Source organism: Miscanthus floridulus, chromosome 1 (assembly GCF_019320115.1).
Source record: "Miscanthus floridulus cultivar M001 chromosome 1, ASM1932011v1, whole genome shotgun sequence".
NCBI classification, from domain to species: domain Eukaryota; kingdom Viridiplantae; phylum Streptophyta; class Magnoliopsida; order Poales; family Poaceae; genus Miscanthus; species Miscanthus floridulus.
Genome location: NC_089580.1, coordinates 54592265 through 54606891, shown reverse-complemented (window position 1 = coordinate 54606891; position 14627 = coordinate 54592265). Strand labels below are relative to the sequence as shown.

Here is a 14627-nt window from a genome sequence, read left to right as displayed (position 1 = left end):
TGGGTCTCCAGGAGAGAGGATACTCATATTTGGGTTATGCCTCTCCTGACACCCAAAATGAGTCTTTCATATAGGTACTCTGTTGAAGGCTATAGGTATTGTGTTGAAGATCCGATATTGCGTTGAAGACTCATTTTGAATTTGGGTTCCGCAATAGCCAGTTGGAGGCGAAAAGGTAGGTCCGGATTGCTATTTTTCAATGACGAATAATCTCACAATCTTGAACATCTATTTCAGGATACGTTGGTAATGTTTTAGGCTTTAAGAATTTACAATTCTATCATAATTCGCTGGTGAAATACACTGTACGGAGACTGGGAACGAAATCGATCCTCGAAACGTGGCTGGCATCGGTTTGTAAGCAGAGTTGGCTATCGAGGAACAGCAACCGGAAATAAAGCGAACACCCCCGCTTTTTGTTTTTATTTGATTTGACTCCCTTGGAATCTCGACTGTGCACAAACTTGACCGCAAATTTACAGATTATATTATATTACATTACAGGTGAAACCTATGGAGGCTTAGGAGTCAAAGAACGGGGACAGCTCGTATCTGAGGCTGCAGCTTCCGCCCAGCACCCTGCCGCCCTCCGGCGCGCACCCCCTAGCCATCAGCTGCGCAATGGCGGCCTCCAGGCAGGCCTTGCAGTCCCCGCCGGAGAGGTCCTTGGTGCACTGCGCCATGGCGCGCAGCCTCTGCTGCTGGCCGCCGGCCGCCGTTGTCACGGCGTCCCCAGCGGCGAACAGCAGCGGAGAGAGGTACGCCGTCCTGGTGAGCCGCTTCAGCAGGGCGGCGACGTCCCGGTCGAGCTCGGCCGACCCCGCCGCCGCCGCGCCCCGGAGCGCGACGACGTCGGGCGCGAAGGCGCGGTGGTCCCGGTCGACCTCGCCGAAGAAGGGGGCCGAGGAGTAGCGGAGCGTGCAGGCGTCGAGCCAGACGACGGCGTCCGTCTTGTGCGCGCACACGCGCCGCGCGTGCGACCGCGCGGACCGGATGCACCGCGCGCACGCAGCGCGCGCCACGTCGCCGCGGCACAGCGCGAGGCCGTGCACGCGCTCGCCGCCGCCGGAATCGGCGCCCACCGTGGCGATGTCGAACCCCCCGGCGGCGGGGGCCTTGGCCTCGAGGAGGGACATCAGCCGGTGGAGGTTGCCCGCGAACGCGCTGTCGGCCGCGAAGGTTCCCGCGCCGGAGCACGATGCGGCGGGCGCGCTCGTCGTCCACGTCCAGGAGCTCGCCGCCGATGACGACGACCAAGTGGAGGCGGCGGCGACGAGTGCCACAAGGAATGCGGCTTGATGAAGAACCATGGCTGCGCTGGACGGCTGGAGAGCTCTGAACCTTGGATTGCAAGAGACTGAGAGGGAGAGGGAGAGGGAGAGGGAGACGAGCATGCGGACAGTGGGTGGCTTATAAAGAAGCAGGCAGCTAGGCGTGCGGTGCGCAGGTCGAGGGGAATGGGAAGAAGCCAAGATGGTGGTGATGACGAGTGACGCGGCCACGCGGGTGGTTGAAACGGCCAGGAATTGTTGTGGTTGGACCGCGGATGGAAACGGCAGAGGTAGGGGGAAGATGGCCCGGCGCGGCGCCGTCTGGACGAGGTCGTCGTATTCGCCAAAGGCAGGCTGCTGCTGCTGCTGAGTGAGACTAGTAGAAAAATACACTTAATAATTGTAGCCAATAAGATATGTTACTACCTACCACTACTCCTAGGGTAGAGTCCTGTGTATTCCTACCTCTGTTTTGTCTGATAATAATGAAATCGCAGTCACACATTCAGCTTCGCCATTTGTTTAGGCTTGTTTCGGAAACTTCCCCGAGGTCAAACATGGTGACGCCTCACCAGCCTTGACGCCATCGTCGCCCTCGTCCATAGACGGATAGATCCAAGCCATGAGTAAAAGTACGGTTGACTAATTTAGTGTGAGAGAAAAATACTGTTTGTTAGTTGAAAAATACGACTTATAAATCAAGCGAACAAGAAGCATAGGCCATAGCAATCATTCAAAGGCAGCGTGCTACCGGCTACTGCTGCCGCTACCAGTTCTAAGTGTCTAGGAGCAGCGCGAGGGATATCATTCAGAACACCATGGCGATTATATAAAAAAAATACTTTAATATTGTGTGTGACTCAAGTGTAACAATATATATATATATATATATATATATATATATATATATATATATATAATACTTTAATATTTATTAGATTGATTGATCATGTAACATATTTTTATAGCAAATCTATTTAAAAATATATTATTACTATTTTTACAAATTTAGAATAATTTAAAATTGATTGATTCTTTGAGAAGTGAGATGTGTAGTTTGGATCTCAGCACAAGTCAGCATCAGCTGCTACTCGTGAGCTGTTGTGTGACATTCGGATGAAGATTTGCTGCAGCAAGGAGGAGGACACACGGGACGGCAGGAGGCAGGTAATCTGGGAATGTGTGCGCATTCCACGAGATGGAATGGAACTCTAAATATTTACTTAAGCATTTAAATAATCTTTTCATTCCATGCTGTCAATCGGAACGCCATGGAAACGGAAAACAAATGCCACTGTAAGTACATTGTCCTTGTCCTTTCTTTCAAATAAATAATCCTACGACAATCAGGTGTCGACTTTGCAAAGCTGTTTCGATCAATTTTTTTTTATTTTATTATTATTATTTTTTTTTTTTTTGCAAAGCTGTCTCCAATCTGATTATGGGGACACACCATGCAACGGCCTGTTCATCTTCGCAACGTTGACCAAGAAATATGTGCATTTCTATTTTCGGTCTAGTGTATTTGTTTTTTTTAACATAAAGCTTGTACGTAGGAGTTTAGCCAGTTTTGTATTGATATATTTAGAGGCCTAGGCCAAAAAAGAATGTACAAAACTAAAAAGTGAGTACTGATAAGAAATAAAAGAAGAAAAACACCTCAGATTTTGTTCCTTCCATACGATGATGTCCCATCATATTAGGATGAGAATGATCTATAAAGCCCTTAAATGTCGGCTGTGAGCCGGTGTTTGCTTATTTATGCTTTAGAAGACTATGGAAAGCTATTGTTGAAGCAACTGTCCTATTATTGAAGCCACATGTCGTTAAAAAAAGTAATATGTTTATTTACGATATAAATATTTATACTATTTTAAACTTAATTTGATTAAACTTAAAAAGGTTTAACTTAGAAAAGCTTATGTGCCAACCTTGGTAACACTACCCATGACAATAAAACCCAAGGCCTTCACTTTCCAGTTTCCAACGTTTTTCTCACCATGCGCTGTGCCACCGCCACCGGCTCTGCCCTGCTCATTCGCCGGATCAGCCCCCCAATCTCTCACACGCCCCTCCCCTTTTTTCTCCCCGGATTTGGGTGCCTAGACAAAACCCTACCTTCGGTCGTCTCCTCCCTACTCCAGCCGACCTCCACCTCTGTTCTTTCCCGAGCTCAATCTCGGTTGGCCTCAACCATGCCATCCCTAGATGGCTAGCTGTAGAACATCCACAAGCTCCGGCCACTGCCACACCCACGCCCGATCAATGCCTGTTCGGTTGGCTGGTTCGTATTGTTGCTGGTTCATGAAGAAGTACTGCTGGCTGGTTTGTGTGAGAAAAAAATACTGTTCCGGCTAAAAATTTACGATCGTTTACAACAAGCCACAGCCAAACGAACAGGCTTAAGATGTGGAAGGGGAAAAAAGGGAAAACGATATGTAAATGATGAACATATTCCACATGCCATAAGAAAGCAGAGACCCTGATTTAGAATCCTTGATGGCGTTGAACCAAGAAAAATGGCTCTCAAAAGTAGAGGAGCCTTCAAGTATTAGAAAAAATAAAAGCCCTGACTTAAGGCTCTTGGTTCCTGTAAGAGTTGTTTGGTACTAACCGCCAATTCAATTTTGTAAGATGCACATTACATCAAGAACGGCAGATAACGTCTTTAAAAATATCTGTACGACAGCCTCGCCATTCAGATACCACAATATGAACAAAATTTCCCTGGATACAAACACAAGTCCACAAGTCCATACAGAACTTCCGGACCAGATCATTCAATGCAGCGATCATCCAAAAGATGTAAGCAGGGCATGATCAACTAACATTTATCATTGTCTTGTTCAACCAAGGTCCAGTTTAGTTTGCAAAAAATTTTGCAAAATTTTTCACATTTTCTGTCACATCGAATCTTTGGACGCATGCATGAAGCATTAAATATAAATAAAAAATAAAACTAATTACACAGTTTAGACGAAATCCACGAGACGAATCTTTTAAGCCTAATTAGACTATGATGGGACACTATTTGCCAAATAACAACGAAAATGCTACAGTGCCCATTTTGCCAAAAATTTTGGAACTAAACTGGGCCCAAGTAAAAGTACCACATCATATATAGGAGTTCAAAATTGAGACTTTTCTTTTTGAGTAACAGAATTGCAAGTTCAGCTAAAATAACTTGAGTTCTCTCTCTATTTCATACTAGAGCAGCTGAGAAACTGCAATCTTAAACTTTTGGCATGTCAATTTGGACGACTTCAAACCCTGAAATTAAATAAGCACACCATGAAATACTTGTCAGCAGTAGTATAAGAACTAAAAGAGGAAAACTAGAAATAACTGCACACTATTTTCACAAAATTGCATCTCCAATTTAAGTTTCACAATCACTTGAATATTGCCTCTTAGCTTAGAACTCATTTCCTTGAGAAAGAAGTATCAAGTAAAATCACATAATATCACACAAAAAGTGAACAAAACAATCACTTCCTGGAAAGTATGTGGTAGCTTCAATACATGCTAATGCCACCTTAGCATGTAGTAGCTTCAAGAACTCACACAAAAAGTTTGATCAAGAACAATGTTACATGGATACGCATGCCCAAAGAAATTTTGCAGTGTCAATTCATGCTCGACACAGGGCAACACGTATCAGACACGCCAGAGCAGTACCGGAGGCAAACAGGTTTCTTTGGAGGATGGCCAACCACTGAGCACGGAGGATGAAAAGTGGAGAAGGGCTGAAGAGTCAGACAGCGTTAAAGATGATAAGAACCGCAGGTCCTCAGCCTTGCCCTTCCAGTCCGCTAAGTTAGCAACATCTGATTCCTAGGGAAATTAAGAGCACCATTGAAGATGAGAAGGGCAGGGGCAATCAATTTTCTAGTCCCAGATGCAAGGGGATGGCGGCAGCAGCTCTGCGATGGGCACAAGAGATCAGAGATGTAGTCTTGGCAATAAGAGGAGGGAGCGGTGGCAGCTACTAGATGTGTCCCTGCGTAGGCCTAGTGAAGGTTAGGGCAAGATTTGTTTAGGTGGACTGAGTAGGCCTGTAAAAGGCAACCCAATAGCATATATCTTTCTTTATTCCCTCTCCTGTTCTTTTTTCTCTCCTTTTTAAACTTGTGATGCATTTGCCCATATGGATTAGTTAAACGTGACACGATAATAAAAGATTGCGCACAAGATTGTGTAAATGAATTTATTTTCTTTTCTAATTAACAATCATAATAATTACTATATTAGACAAACCCCAAATCCTATTTTCTAGAGTTCGCCGGATTGGGCATCTGCACCCAAATCTGGACACTGACACCCTCACTCGCACTGGCACCTCCAGGGAACACTGGTCAGAGCATCAATAACAAAAAGAAGTCATAGCTTCATGATATTCTATTGCTAAATTTCAAGTTCATACTAGATACTGGAAAGTACCTTAGCATACCTAAGCAAAAATATTAGCTAGAAAGTATATAACTCAAGGGAATACACTGATGGCCATAATCCTCCAAGTCCACATTATATGTTAAAAATCTGATGCACTTTTTGCACACAATGATATATTTATTTGGTTTGAGCTTGCATGAGGTAATAATTAATAACAAGTGACACCCACAGTACACGCAACATCAAATCATCCAAGTTTTTGAACTTCATGCTCCCCAACAAATTTATTTTTTACTCCTCAACACCCCATTTATAAATCATACAGATCTGCTACGGATCCAGAATGGCTACCGCAAATAGGAAAAGTCAACAACCTCATTTTAACTATTTCACTGCCTGTCACTCAAGTTATTCAGTTTTTAAGTGGTAGCATTTTCTCTAGTTCTAGAATCTAGATCATACTAAATAGTGATAAAAATACTATCAAAACTAAAAAGGTAAAATCATCCATTCAGGATAGCATCCTGATAGTTGCTACAGTTTTTCTTTTAACCTCACATGACGGTTGAAAAGGCACATGTTTCATAGAATCACTGAATTCTGTAATCCAAAATTCAGAAAATGTTTCCTAACATTATTTTTCTGAATGCAGGATTATAAATTCAGTTTTCAAAGTGGTATCTCATTGCCCTCAGAAAGTTAAAACTAGTGTGACCTGAAAGAGTATGGATAATATATAAGAGGACTCGGTATACATGTTCTACTTAAAGTGCTGAACCACAGATTGACATAATACAACTTAGAAACTTTGAGACAGCTGATTGGGGAAATATACAAGAGGCCACAGATTGTTACTCATAGCTCTGTAGTCTTTATCTTTCTAATATTAGAAAGTTAGAATACCATTGAATTTTCAGGTAACTTTGATACCATTTGAATTCACACCGTTACCATTTCTATCATCTATTCCATACCGTTAGCAACAAAGCACTCTAAGAAATTTAATTTACTCACTGTCATAAGCTCAATTTTATAATAAGTAAATGTCACTGAAGCCTCACAAGGGGTCCGCAAGCAGTATCAATATGGAACAGCCAATCATCGGGCACCAGATTGGACTGTGTCCCAAGTGCCAACCCAGATGCCACCACTATGACACTGAATGAAATTGCCAAGCCATAATAGTTGAAACTGTGCAGAAATAGGGTTCATATCCTGGTTAACGTAATCCAAACATGTTGCTTTTAGTGTATCTTTTTTCCCCTGAATATTAAGAAAACAAATGTTTAACTATCCTTGAATTATGAAAATATAACCTTTTAGTGTATCTCATAATTACTATCCTGCTACAGACAAATAGCATTGTATGCTTGGCGTTAAAAGGCTTCAGTTGAGGCATGTGACCAAAAGTAGCACATTTGAATCTTTATATGCACACTGCATCCTCTTGATAAAAGAATCTTTCAAACTCCCTGAGTTTTGACATCCTCATCACACATCTCAAATCTTTAAGGCCCCATTCGTTTATTTCGGAACGGGCCGTTCCGGGGCGTCGTTCCGGGTGGAACGGAGCCGCCTGTATTGAAAACTGGAGTATCGTGGCCAGGATCGAAACCTGGTCCGGCCACTGCCGAACCAGCCCTAAAAGAACTTTGATGTAACAATAACATTGTTTGTTCAGGCAAAACAAATATTGCACGCCATATGAGTAGAACTGAGCCTTGGAGAGCATGGGACAAACAACCTCTTCTAAGGAATACACTGATCCCAAATAAACACAATTGACATACAACTATGAGCATCTAAGAAAGATGCTACAACTACCCATACGCATGATCACACATATGTCTCCACAAGGATACAGCCACCAGCACAAGAAAGATACTACAAAGTAACAGAATTCTCAAAAACAAAGCATTGTAGGGCATAGCATGTACACATGCTAATGCATATGATTTTTAAAGATGGAATGAGAGAACAGAAAGAAATGGAGAGCTCAAATCAAGGGTAAGGAACGGAATCCAATTCTAAAATCAGTTCTCTGTCCAGTTTGCTAGGACAGAAACCTAACCCAGGAAACACAAGAAAACACAACGCTAAAAAAAATCACTGGATATCAATGCATCATCAAATATTTTTTTTGGTCAATAGTGTACCGGATACTACAATTATTTTTTAACAATGCATGCTATGCCAAGCAAATTACTTCAAGTAATTGGAGATAAAGAAATCAGTTTCATATGGAGATGCTCCACACCATTTATCTCAATGCTGGATTATCATCAACCCAAGTTTGTTTTTGGATTTTCAAGCCGTATCTTTTGCTTAAAACACATGTATGAATTACTCAATTATGAACCTAAGACAAAATCATTTATACTCAGGGTCACCCCGATGTTAACGCAACAATCGCAACCAATATGCCAACTACAGAATTGGAAAAAGGTGGGATGTTATTCCATACCTCTGAAACCAAAGGGAAGAAGCATCCATCTCACTCAGGCAAGAATTTCACCTCCAGCTGCTTGGGAAGAAAGTATGAATGCTATAGCCGGTCTTCCAGTTATCCAAGTAGATCACCTTCCTAACAGCCCACCACCCGATCGCCATGACAGCGAGCAATGCAAACCGCTGCGTCTGCAGGCTCTCCACCTTTACCAACAAGTGTGTCACCCCAGCGATCATGAGACCGACTAGTGTGTACAAGAACCCGACAGCAAACCCCTCAGCCCCCAGCTGCATCCCTGACCCCTGGTAGAAGAACACGAGCTTGTTGGGATCCGCGCGGTCGGTGAGGAACATGGGCGTGTGCCTAATAATCCCGTACATGCCCCCAGAGACGCTGAAGAAGTAGACGAAGAGCGCCCCAGCCATCCAGACACGGCGGTCATGCAGCAGGGTCTCCCCATCGATGATCCTCTTGATCATGAAGGGGATGGAGATGAGGAAGAGGATGCCAAGCAGGATGATCTGGTTGCGGGAGAGGAACGGCGGGCGGACGATGGGCCCGACCTCGAGGCCCGTGCGGGACTCGATAAACTCGGCCATGGAGTCGGCGAGGCGCGCGAAGTGGGACTGGTCCATCTGCTCAGATCCCGACAGGATGGCGTGCTCGGGGCGGATGAGGCGGGCATGGGGCAGCGAGTTGACGCCGAACTGGTGGAAGGAGTGCTGCGACTCGGCGAACTCGATGTCGGCGAAGAAGAGGTCGCCGGAATCGGGGTTGTGGGCGAGGAAGGAGGCAGAGAGGAGCGCGAACTCGGTGCGGAGCTGAGGCAGGTGGAGGTCGGGCTTTGAGTGGAGCGAAGCGGCGTCGAAGAAGACGAGCACGGAGTACGAGCGGCGCGCGGAGGGGGCGGAGAGGAAACGGGTGACGGAGGTGTCGGTGAGGTGGATCACGCCGGACGGGGACCGCGCGCGGAGGGACTGGAGCTCCGAGACAAGGTCATCGGCTCCGGCGGGTGCGCCGCCTAGGAGTACGAGGGGAAGGAGGAGCAGCAGCAGCAGCAGGTGGCGGTGCGGTGGAGGCGCCATGGCGGATGGGCAGATCTGGAGGGCAGGAGGCCGGCGGGTCCGTGGGTTTAGACTTGCGTTGAGGCAACGGACAAAGGTGGAAGAGAAGACAGAAGACTCACTAATGGGCTACTAATGGGCTGAATCCTAGCTAAGAAACAAGTACCTGGGCCGCTTACGTGGTTCAATCTTCAATGAATCGCACTAAGAGGATGGGAAAAAGTTCATTCGTTAAAAAAAAAAATCCAATTCACCTCAACTAATCATTGAATTTGAAAGACTCCCTCGAACTTTATACTCCTTAAGTTCTGAATTATAAGTTGCTTTGACTTTATTTGGTTTATCCATTTTACTTTGTATCTAGACATATTATTTATTTAGATGCATAGCAAAATGGATGTACCAAAAAAGTCAAAGCGACTTATAACTTGGAACATAGAGAGTAGTTAATACCGAACAAGAACAACGTACACATTTCAGCTTTTAAAACCAGACAAAATATCCCCTGACTATTTTAAAGTGGTTTCTTAGGCGATTTGCTGACGTGGCAGTGGGACCGATCCATCATTTGGTCCTTCTCCTTTCTCTTATATAAAAATACACAAAACTTTTTTATGAAGTTGCATGAATACACACTTTATATCAAAGTTGTAGAGGTCGTCACGATCTACAACTTTGTTGTTGATACTTTTTAATTTAATATATTTTAGAGGCTCAAATATTTGTTTAAGTTAACATATTTTAAAGCATTAAAATTCAATTTTTTGAAATTTTAAAATAACCTCGGATGTGACACAGTCTATACCAAAGTTATAGTTCAAAGTAAGATCAACAACTTTGTAGTTGATAATTTGTTTATCTCAGATCGTTTAGAGGCACAAGTATTCGTTTTAAGTTCTCTAATTTTAAAATTCATTTTTTAAATTTTTTCAAATGATCTTAGATGTTGATGTGATCAACAATAAAGTTGTAGCTCTCATCTCAATATGTTCTACAACTTTGTAGATTTTTTATTTTTTATATGTCTTGTGTTGACTGGTCAAAACCGCTGCCGCATCAGCTAAAACAGTGTGGGGTGGTCCAACAAATGGTTTTACGTATTTAGGGACCCACAATACACGGTTTTGCGTTCGTGGATGAAACCTGAGCTGTGTCAATAATTCAAAGGGATAAGAAAGATTTTTTTTCCTCCGACTAAAAGAAAGAGCATGGCCAATTGGATTTTTTAGTCGGAGGAGAGAAAATTGAAAAAGAAAGGCTTCAACAACCGTTGCCATAAACACTGACTGCAAGAGTTGAGGAGCCAGAGCCGCTGAGAACCCTTCCAAAGTGGCTTTAAGTCGAAGTCGGCAAAACATTAATTTAATTTCAAACAATGACTAACGTCGAGTAAAGAGAGTCAGCTTCCCTCCTCTAATATCCGAGATCTCTTTTCACGCCTTGATTTGATATCGTCATGGCCCAGGGTAGTGACAAATTTATGCTGGTATAAAAAAAATAAAGAAACCCCGAAACTCATCTGTTACTATTTTGAGCAGTGATGCCACTGAACAGGGATGAAGTGATTTGCGAGAAAAATCAGTGCCCGCCGTGGTTGAACCGGTTTCAGTGTAATCATATCGATGTATCTTCTGCCGAACATGCAAACATAAACATAACCAGCTGAAAAATGTTCTAAGAATACAAACATCACAATGGTAGATGGGAACAGTCATGAAAAGCAGCTATTTTTATACACATGACGCTGATACTGATCATAGACACCAGACATGCAGTCCATGTAGTGCGAGAAGGAGAAGGAATCAGATAATATACTCAGTTGAACCTCTCACCTCACAAAATGCTCTATACTGATAATCTACTTTACGATGCTCTCATTAAATATACAAGTATATATGTGACCACCGGTATCAATCTACCTATTAGACCCCTTTTTTTTTGCCGGGATTCTACTAGGATGTAAGGTAGTCTTATCAACCACCTTAAAACGCTTAATATGAAGTCACTCACAAAAGTTTATGAAGAACACATTGTAAGATAGCTAAAATCTGTTGCCCGTAAAATTTCTGGATGTGAAAAATAAAAATCCTGAAAAGACTCCCTAATCATTAAAAGAAAAGTAATGATAAATGTAGCATCACTTAAAGAGCAGCAAGAATATTGTGATCATTAGCTAGCTACCCAAGAAATACAGGAGCCTCAAAAGAGGATTCACGGTGGACATGAAGATAAGCAGCTCTCCAGAAGCAAGAGAGCATCCCATATTCTGCTGACTTCATTCCTACAGAGCAATGAGATAGACATCTATTACACCACTGCTGCAAAAGTTTAAGCCAATCTAGCAACCAGAAATTTTTTCATCTATTCCGTCATTTACATGATACATTCTCAGGCATGCTGTATCAACGATACATCCACTGAGGGTTGTTTATCTCTAGGAGACGGCCAAAAGTTGCCAGTGCATCATAATATTTGCGGATCTTGAGATATCCTCTTATCGCAGAAACATCAGATTCTCTGAATTTGGCCTTTTCTATAATTAGTTCAATAGCACTAATAAGATAATCATCCATGCCCAGATTCAATAAACCTTCAGCTAGCATACGGAAGGATGAAAACTCAGGCATGAAACCCTTATTCACCATCTCCACCAAGAAATCAAAAGCTTCTTTGATAGGCCCTCCACCACGACAGAGACTACGGAAAACAATCTTATATGTTAGGGCATCAGGAGGCTCACCCACCTCAGTCATTTCCCTGAAAAGATTAAGGGCGTCTCTTAAATTATTCTGTCTAAACAAAGACTGTATGACAGGGTTGTAAGCTTTTGGAGTAGGCCTAATCCCTTTAATTCGCATGCCTCTTAAAAGCTTCAAAGCAACCTGAGTCCTACCAGCCTTGCATAGACCGTTAATGAGTGTTCCATATGTGACAACATCAATTTCAAATCCATTTGCTGTCATAGTTTCTAAAATATCAGCTGCTTTCTTGATGTTCCCCTGCTTGCAATAATGTGTTAGAATAGAGTTATAAGTGATATTATTGGGTTGTAATCCTTCCTTCACCATTTGTTCAATAAGTTCTGTTGCGTCATCAATCCTCTTGGCCTTGCACAAGCCATCAATAAGCGTATTAAATGTGACAGCACTCCTTGAAATACCCTGTGCATCCATTTGATCAAAAACCTCCTCAGCTTCTTCTATTCTCATTTTCTTGCATAACGCATCAATTATTGTGTTATATGTCACTGTACTCCGAGGGCAACCATTGGATTCCATCTCCTTCAGCAAATCCAAAGCATTTACAAGCTTCCCCATTGAGCAAAGGTGATCAATCAAAATGTTGTATGTAACTTCATCAGGGGTGCATCCACTGATCTTCATCTCCTCAAACAACCGAATGCCAAGATGAGGATCTCCTACCTTGCAAAGGGCATTGATCAAAATATTGAAAGTATAGACATCCGGAGAAAGCCCCTTCACAGTTAGCTCACGCGCAAGGTCCAATGCTTCCTCAAGACGATTCTGTGAGGACAGAGAAACAATGAGAGTGTTGAATGTTGTGGTGTCAGGCAAACAACCCCTATCCACCATCTGATTTACAATTCCTTTAGCCTCATCAAGCTCTCCATTTTTACTGAGGCAGTTGATAACAGTATTGTAGGTGAAAACATCAGGGTCATGGCCCTCCTGAAGCATCAGATCCATGACTTTCAAGGCATGGCTGACATGTCCATTCTGGCACAGCCCGTGAACAAAAGTATTATATGTGACCTGATCAGGTTCAAATCCATCAGCAATCTCTTGCTGTATGTAGCCAAGCGCATCCTCCACTCTCCCCATCTTGCAGTAGCCATTAATCAGAACATTAACAGTTACCCCTGTTGGTGAGCATCCAGCTTCCATCATCTTCGCCTTCACCCTCAGAGCCGCTTCAATGCTTCCCTCCTCAATAAAGCCTTGCATCAAGGTGGTGAATGTGGTCTCATCAGGCGCCAAACCATGGCTCGACATCTCCTCCAGCATCAAGACCGCGGTCCTGACCTGATGCGCCCGACACAGCGCCTTGATGAGCGTGTTGAGTGTCACAACATCAGGCTGAATCCCCCGAGAAGCCATCTCGTTGTAGACCGACTCCAGGAGCTTCATCTTGCTCCCCTCGACAAGGACATTGAGGAGGTGGTTGTACACCGCCGTGTCCGCCTGAACCCCAAAGATATCTAGCCGGGTCAGAACTAGGTCGACGGCGTCGTCGAACCGCCGCAGCCGCGCGTAGCTCTCCACGAAAGACCGCACCACGCCAACCCTGACCTGGTGCCCCTCCCGCCGCATCTCCCGGACAAGCCCCTCCATGAGGTCGAACGCGCCGGCGGAGCCGAGCTTCTGGATGATCTCCTCGTACACGGCGGAGCTCGGGGCGAAGTCCTCCTGCGCGAGCGCCGAGTTCAGCACCCGGAGCGCCGCCTCGGGGTCCGCCTGCTCGCGCAGGGCGGCGAGGAGCCGGTCTTGGTCGGAGATGGCGTACACCCGGAGGGGCGCCGGACGGGGCCGACGCCGCCGAGGCCGAGGCCGCAGCGCAGGTGGCCCGGCATGGCACGGGCACGGGCACGCAGCCGCCGCTGCCGGTGCTGGCGAAGCGCGGGAGTAGGAGGCTAGGTACGACGCAGCGGCCATTGTGACAATGTCTCAAGCATTTGGTGCGCGTTCTGGGCTGCAAGGGATGGTGAGCTCAGAGGCCGGTGGTGCAAATGAAGCAAATGGGTCTAGGGGATTGTTGGGACCTTGGGTCTTGGGAGCAGCTGAGAAGAAGGCGGGTCGAGGCAAAGAAGATGAACAAATGGAAGCTTCCACTTCCAGCAGCAGGGCGCTGGGCCGCTGGCGAACAGAACAGGGAAAGGGAAGAGGAAGCAGTGCGGCGCCGTGACTGCGAGGAAGCCGAAGGGATAGGGTACAAGGCTTTTTCGCACGTATACCCCCTGTGTTTTTGTGTTTTCTTTTATCAGTACAGAACTGGATCATCAGAGATTCAGAGTTCATCTGTTCTGAACCTTAGTGGCACTATCTTTCTTTTGCATTTTGGATTTCATATACGCAGGCCCGTGCATAGAAGTGTCCCTAATTGCAGTTGCAGGGTTCAGTTATGCTGTACATGTCTTCTCAATCTTGATCATGATGGTCCTCGACCATTTTAGCATTTCTGAAATCATCTCTCTACTGAATTGAAGATGGAGCTTAGAATGGAAAAAAAAACATTTTGTTCACTGATAAACAATATGTTCTCTGATGGAAAAAAAACTATGCATATGCTATAATCTGTACTTCGTTGCATTTGTGTATGGTACTAAGCATCTCAACCTGCTTCCACCATATGTGCCATGCTTTGTTGCTAAAGTGCAGTGCATGTTTCTAGTGGTTAATCGTTAGTTAACTGTGCAAGAGTTACATGAATTAA

At 44.5% G+C, this 14627-nt stretch overlaps 3 protein-coding genes across 3 annotated transcripts; all 3 read right to left on the bottom strand.

Annotated features, from left to right (window-relative positions):
* Window positions 1–415: 415 nt before the first annotated feature.
* Window positions 416–1573, bottom strand: LOC136484149 (antimicrobial ginkbilobin-2-like protein). The gene has a single exon (XM_066481353.1). It carries the CDS (start codon window positions 1392–1394, stop codon window positions 522–524), a length of 873 nt encoding a protein of 290 aa, XP_066337450.1. The 5' UTR covers window positions 1395–1573; the 3' UTR covers window positions 416–521.
* Window positions 1574–4090: 2517 nt separating this feature from the next.
* Window positions 4091–9260, bottom strand: LOC136484142 (probable dolichyl-diphosphooligosaccharide--protein glycosyltransferase subunit 3). Its single transcript, XM_066481339.1, has 2 exons — window positions 8128–9260; window positions 4091–4541 (listed from the first exon to the last, which is right to left on the bottom strand). Exon 1 carries the CDS (start codon window positions 9195–9197, stop codon window positions 8175–8177), a length of 1023 nt encoding a protein of 340 aa, XP_066337436.1. The 5' UTR covers window positions 9198–9260; the 3' UTR covers window positions 4091–4541; window positions 8128–8174.
* Window positions 9261–11433: 2173 nt separating this feature from the next.
* On the bottom strand, window positions 11434–14101 carry LOC136484135 (pentatricopeptide repeat-containing protein At3g53700, chloroplastic-like). The gene has a single exon (XM_066481326.1). The coding sequence runs from the start codon at window positions 13847–13849 to the stop codon at window positions 11579–11581; it is 2271 nt and encodes a 756-aa protein (XP_066337423.1). The 5' UTR covers window positions 13850–14101; the 3' UTR covers window positions 11434–11578.
* Window positions 14102–14627: the final 526 nt, after the last annotated feature.

What these genes read in the sequence shown, in the direction of transcription:
- LOC136484149 (XM_066481353.1), bottom strand. Translation starts at nt 1,394, where the DNA reads ATGCTCGTCTCCCTCTCCCTCTCCCTCTCCCTCTCAGTCTCTTGCAAT.
- LOC136484142 (XM_066481339.1), bottom strand. Translation starts at nt 9,197, where the DNA reads ATGGCGCCTCCACCGCACCGCCACCTGCTGCTGCTGCTGCTCCTCCTT.
- LOC136484135 (XM_066481326.1), bottom strand. Translation starts at nt 13,849, where the DNA reads ATGGCCGCTGCGTCGTACCTAGCCTCCTACTCCCGCGCTTCGCCAGCA.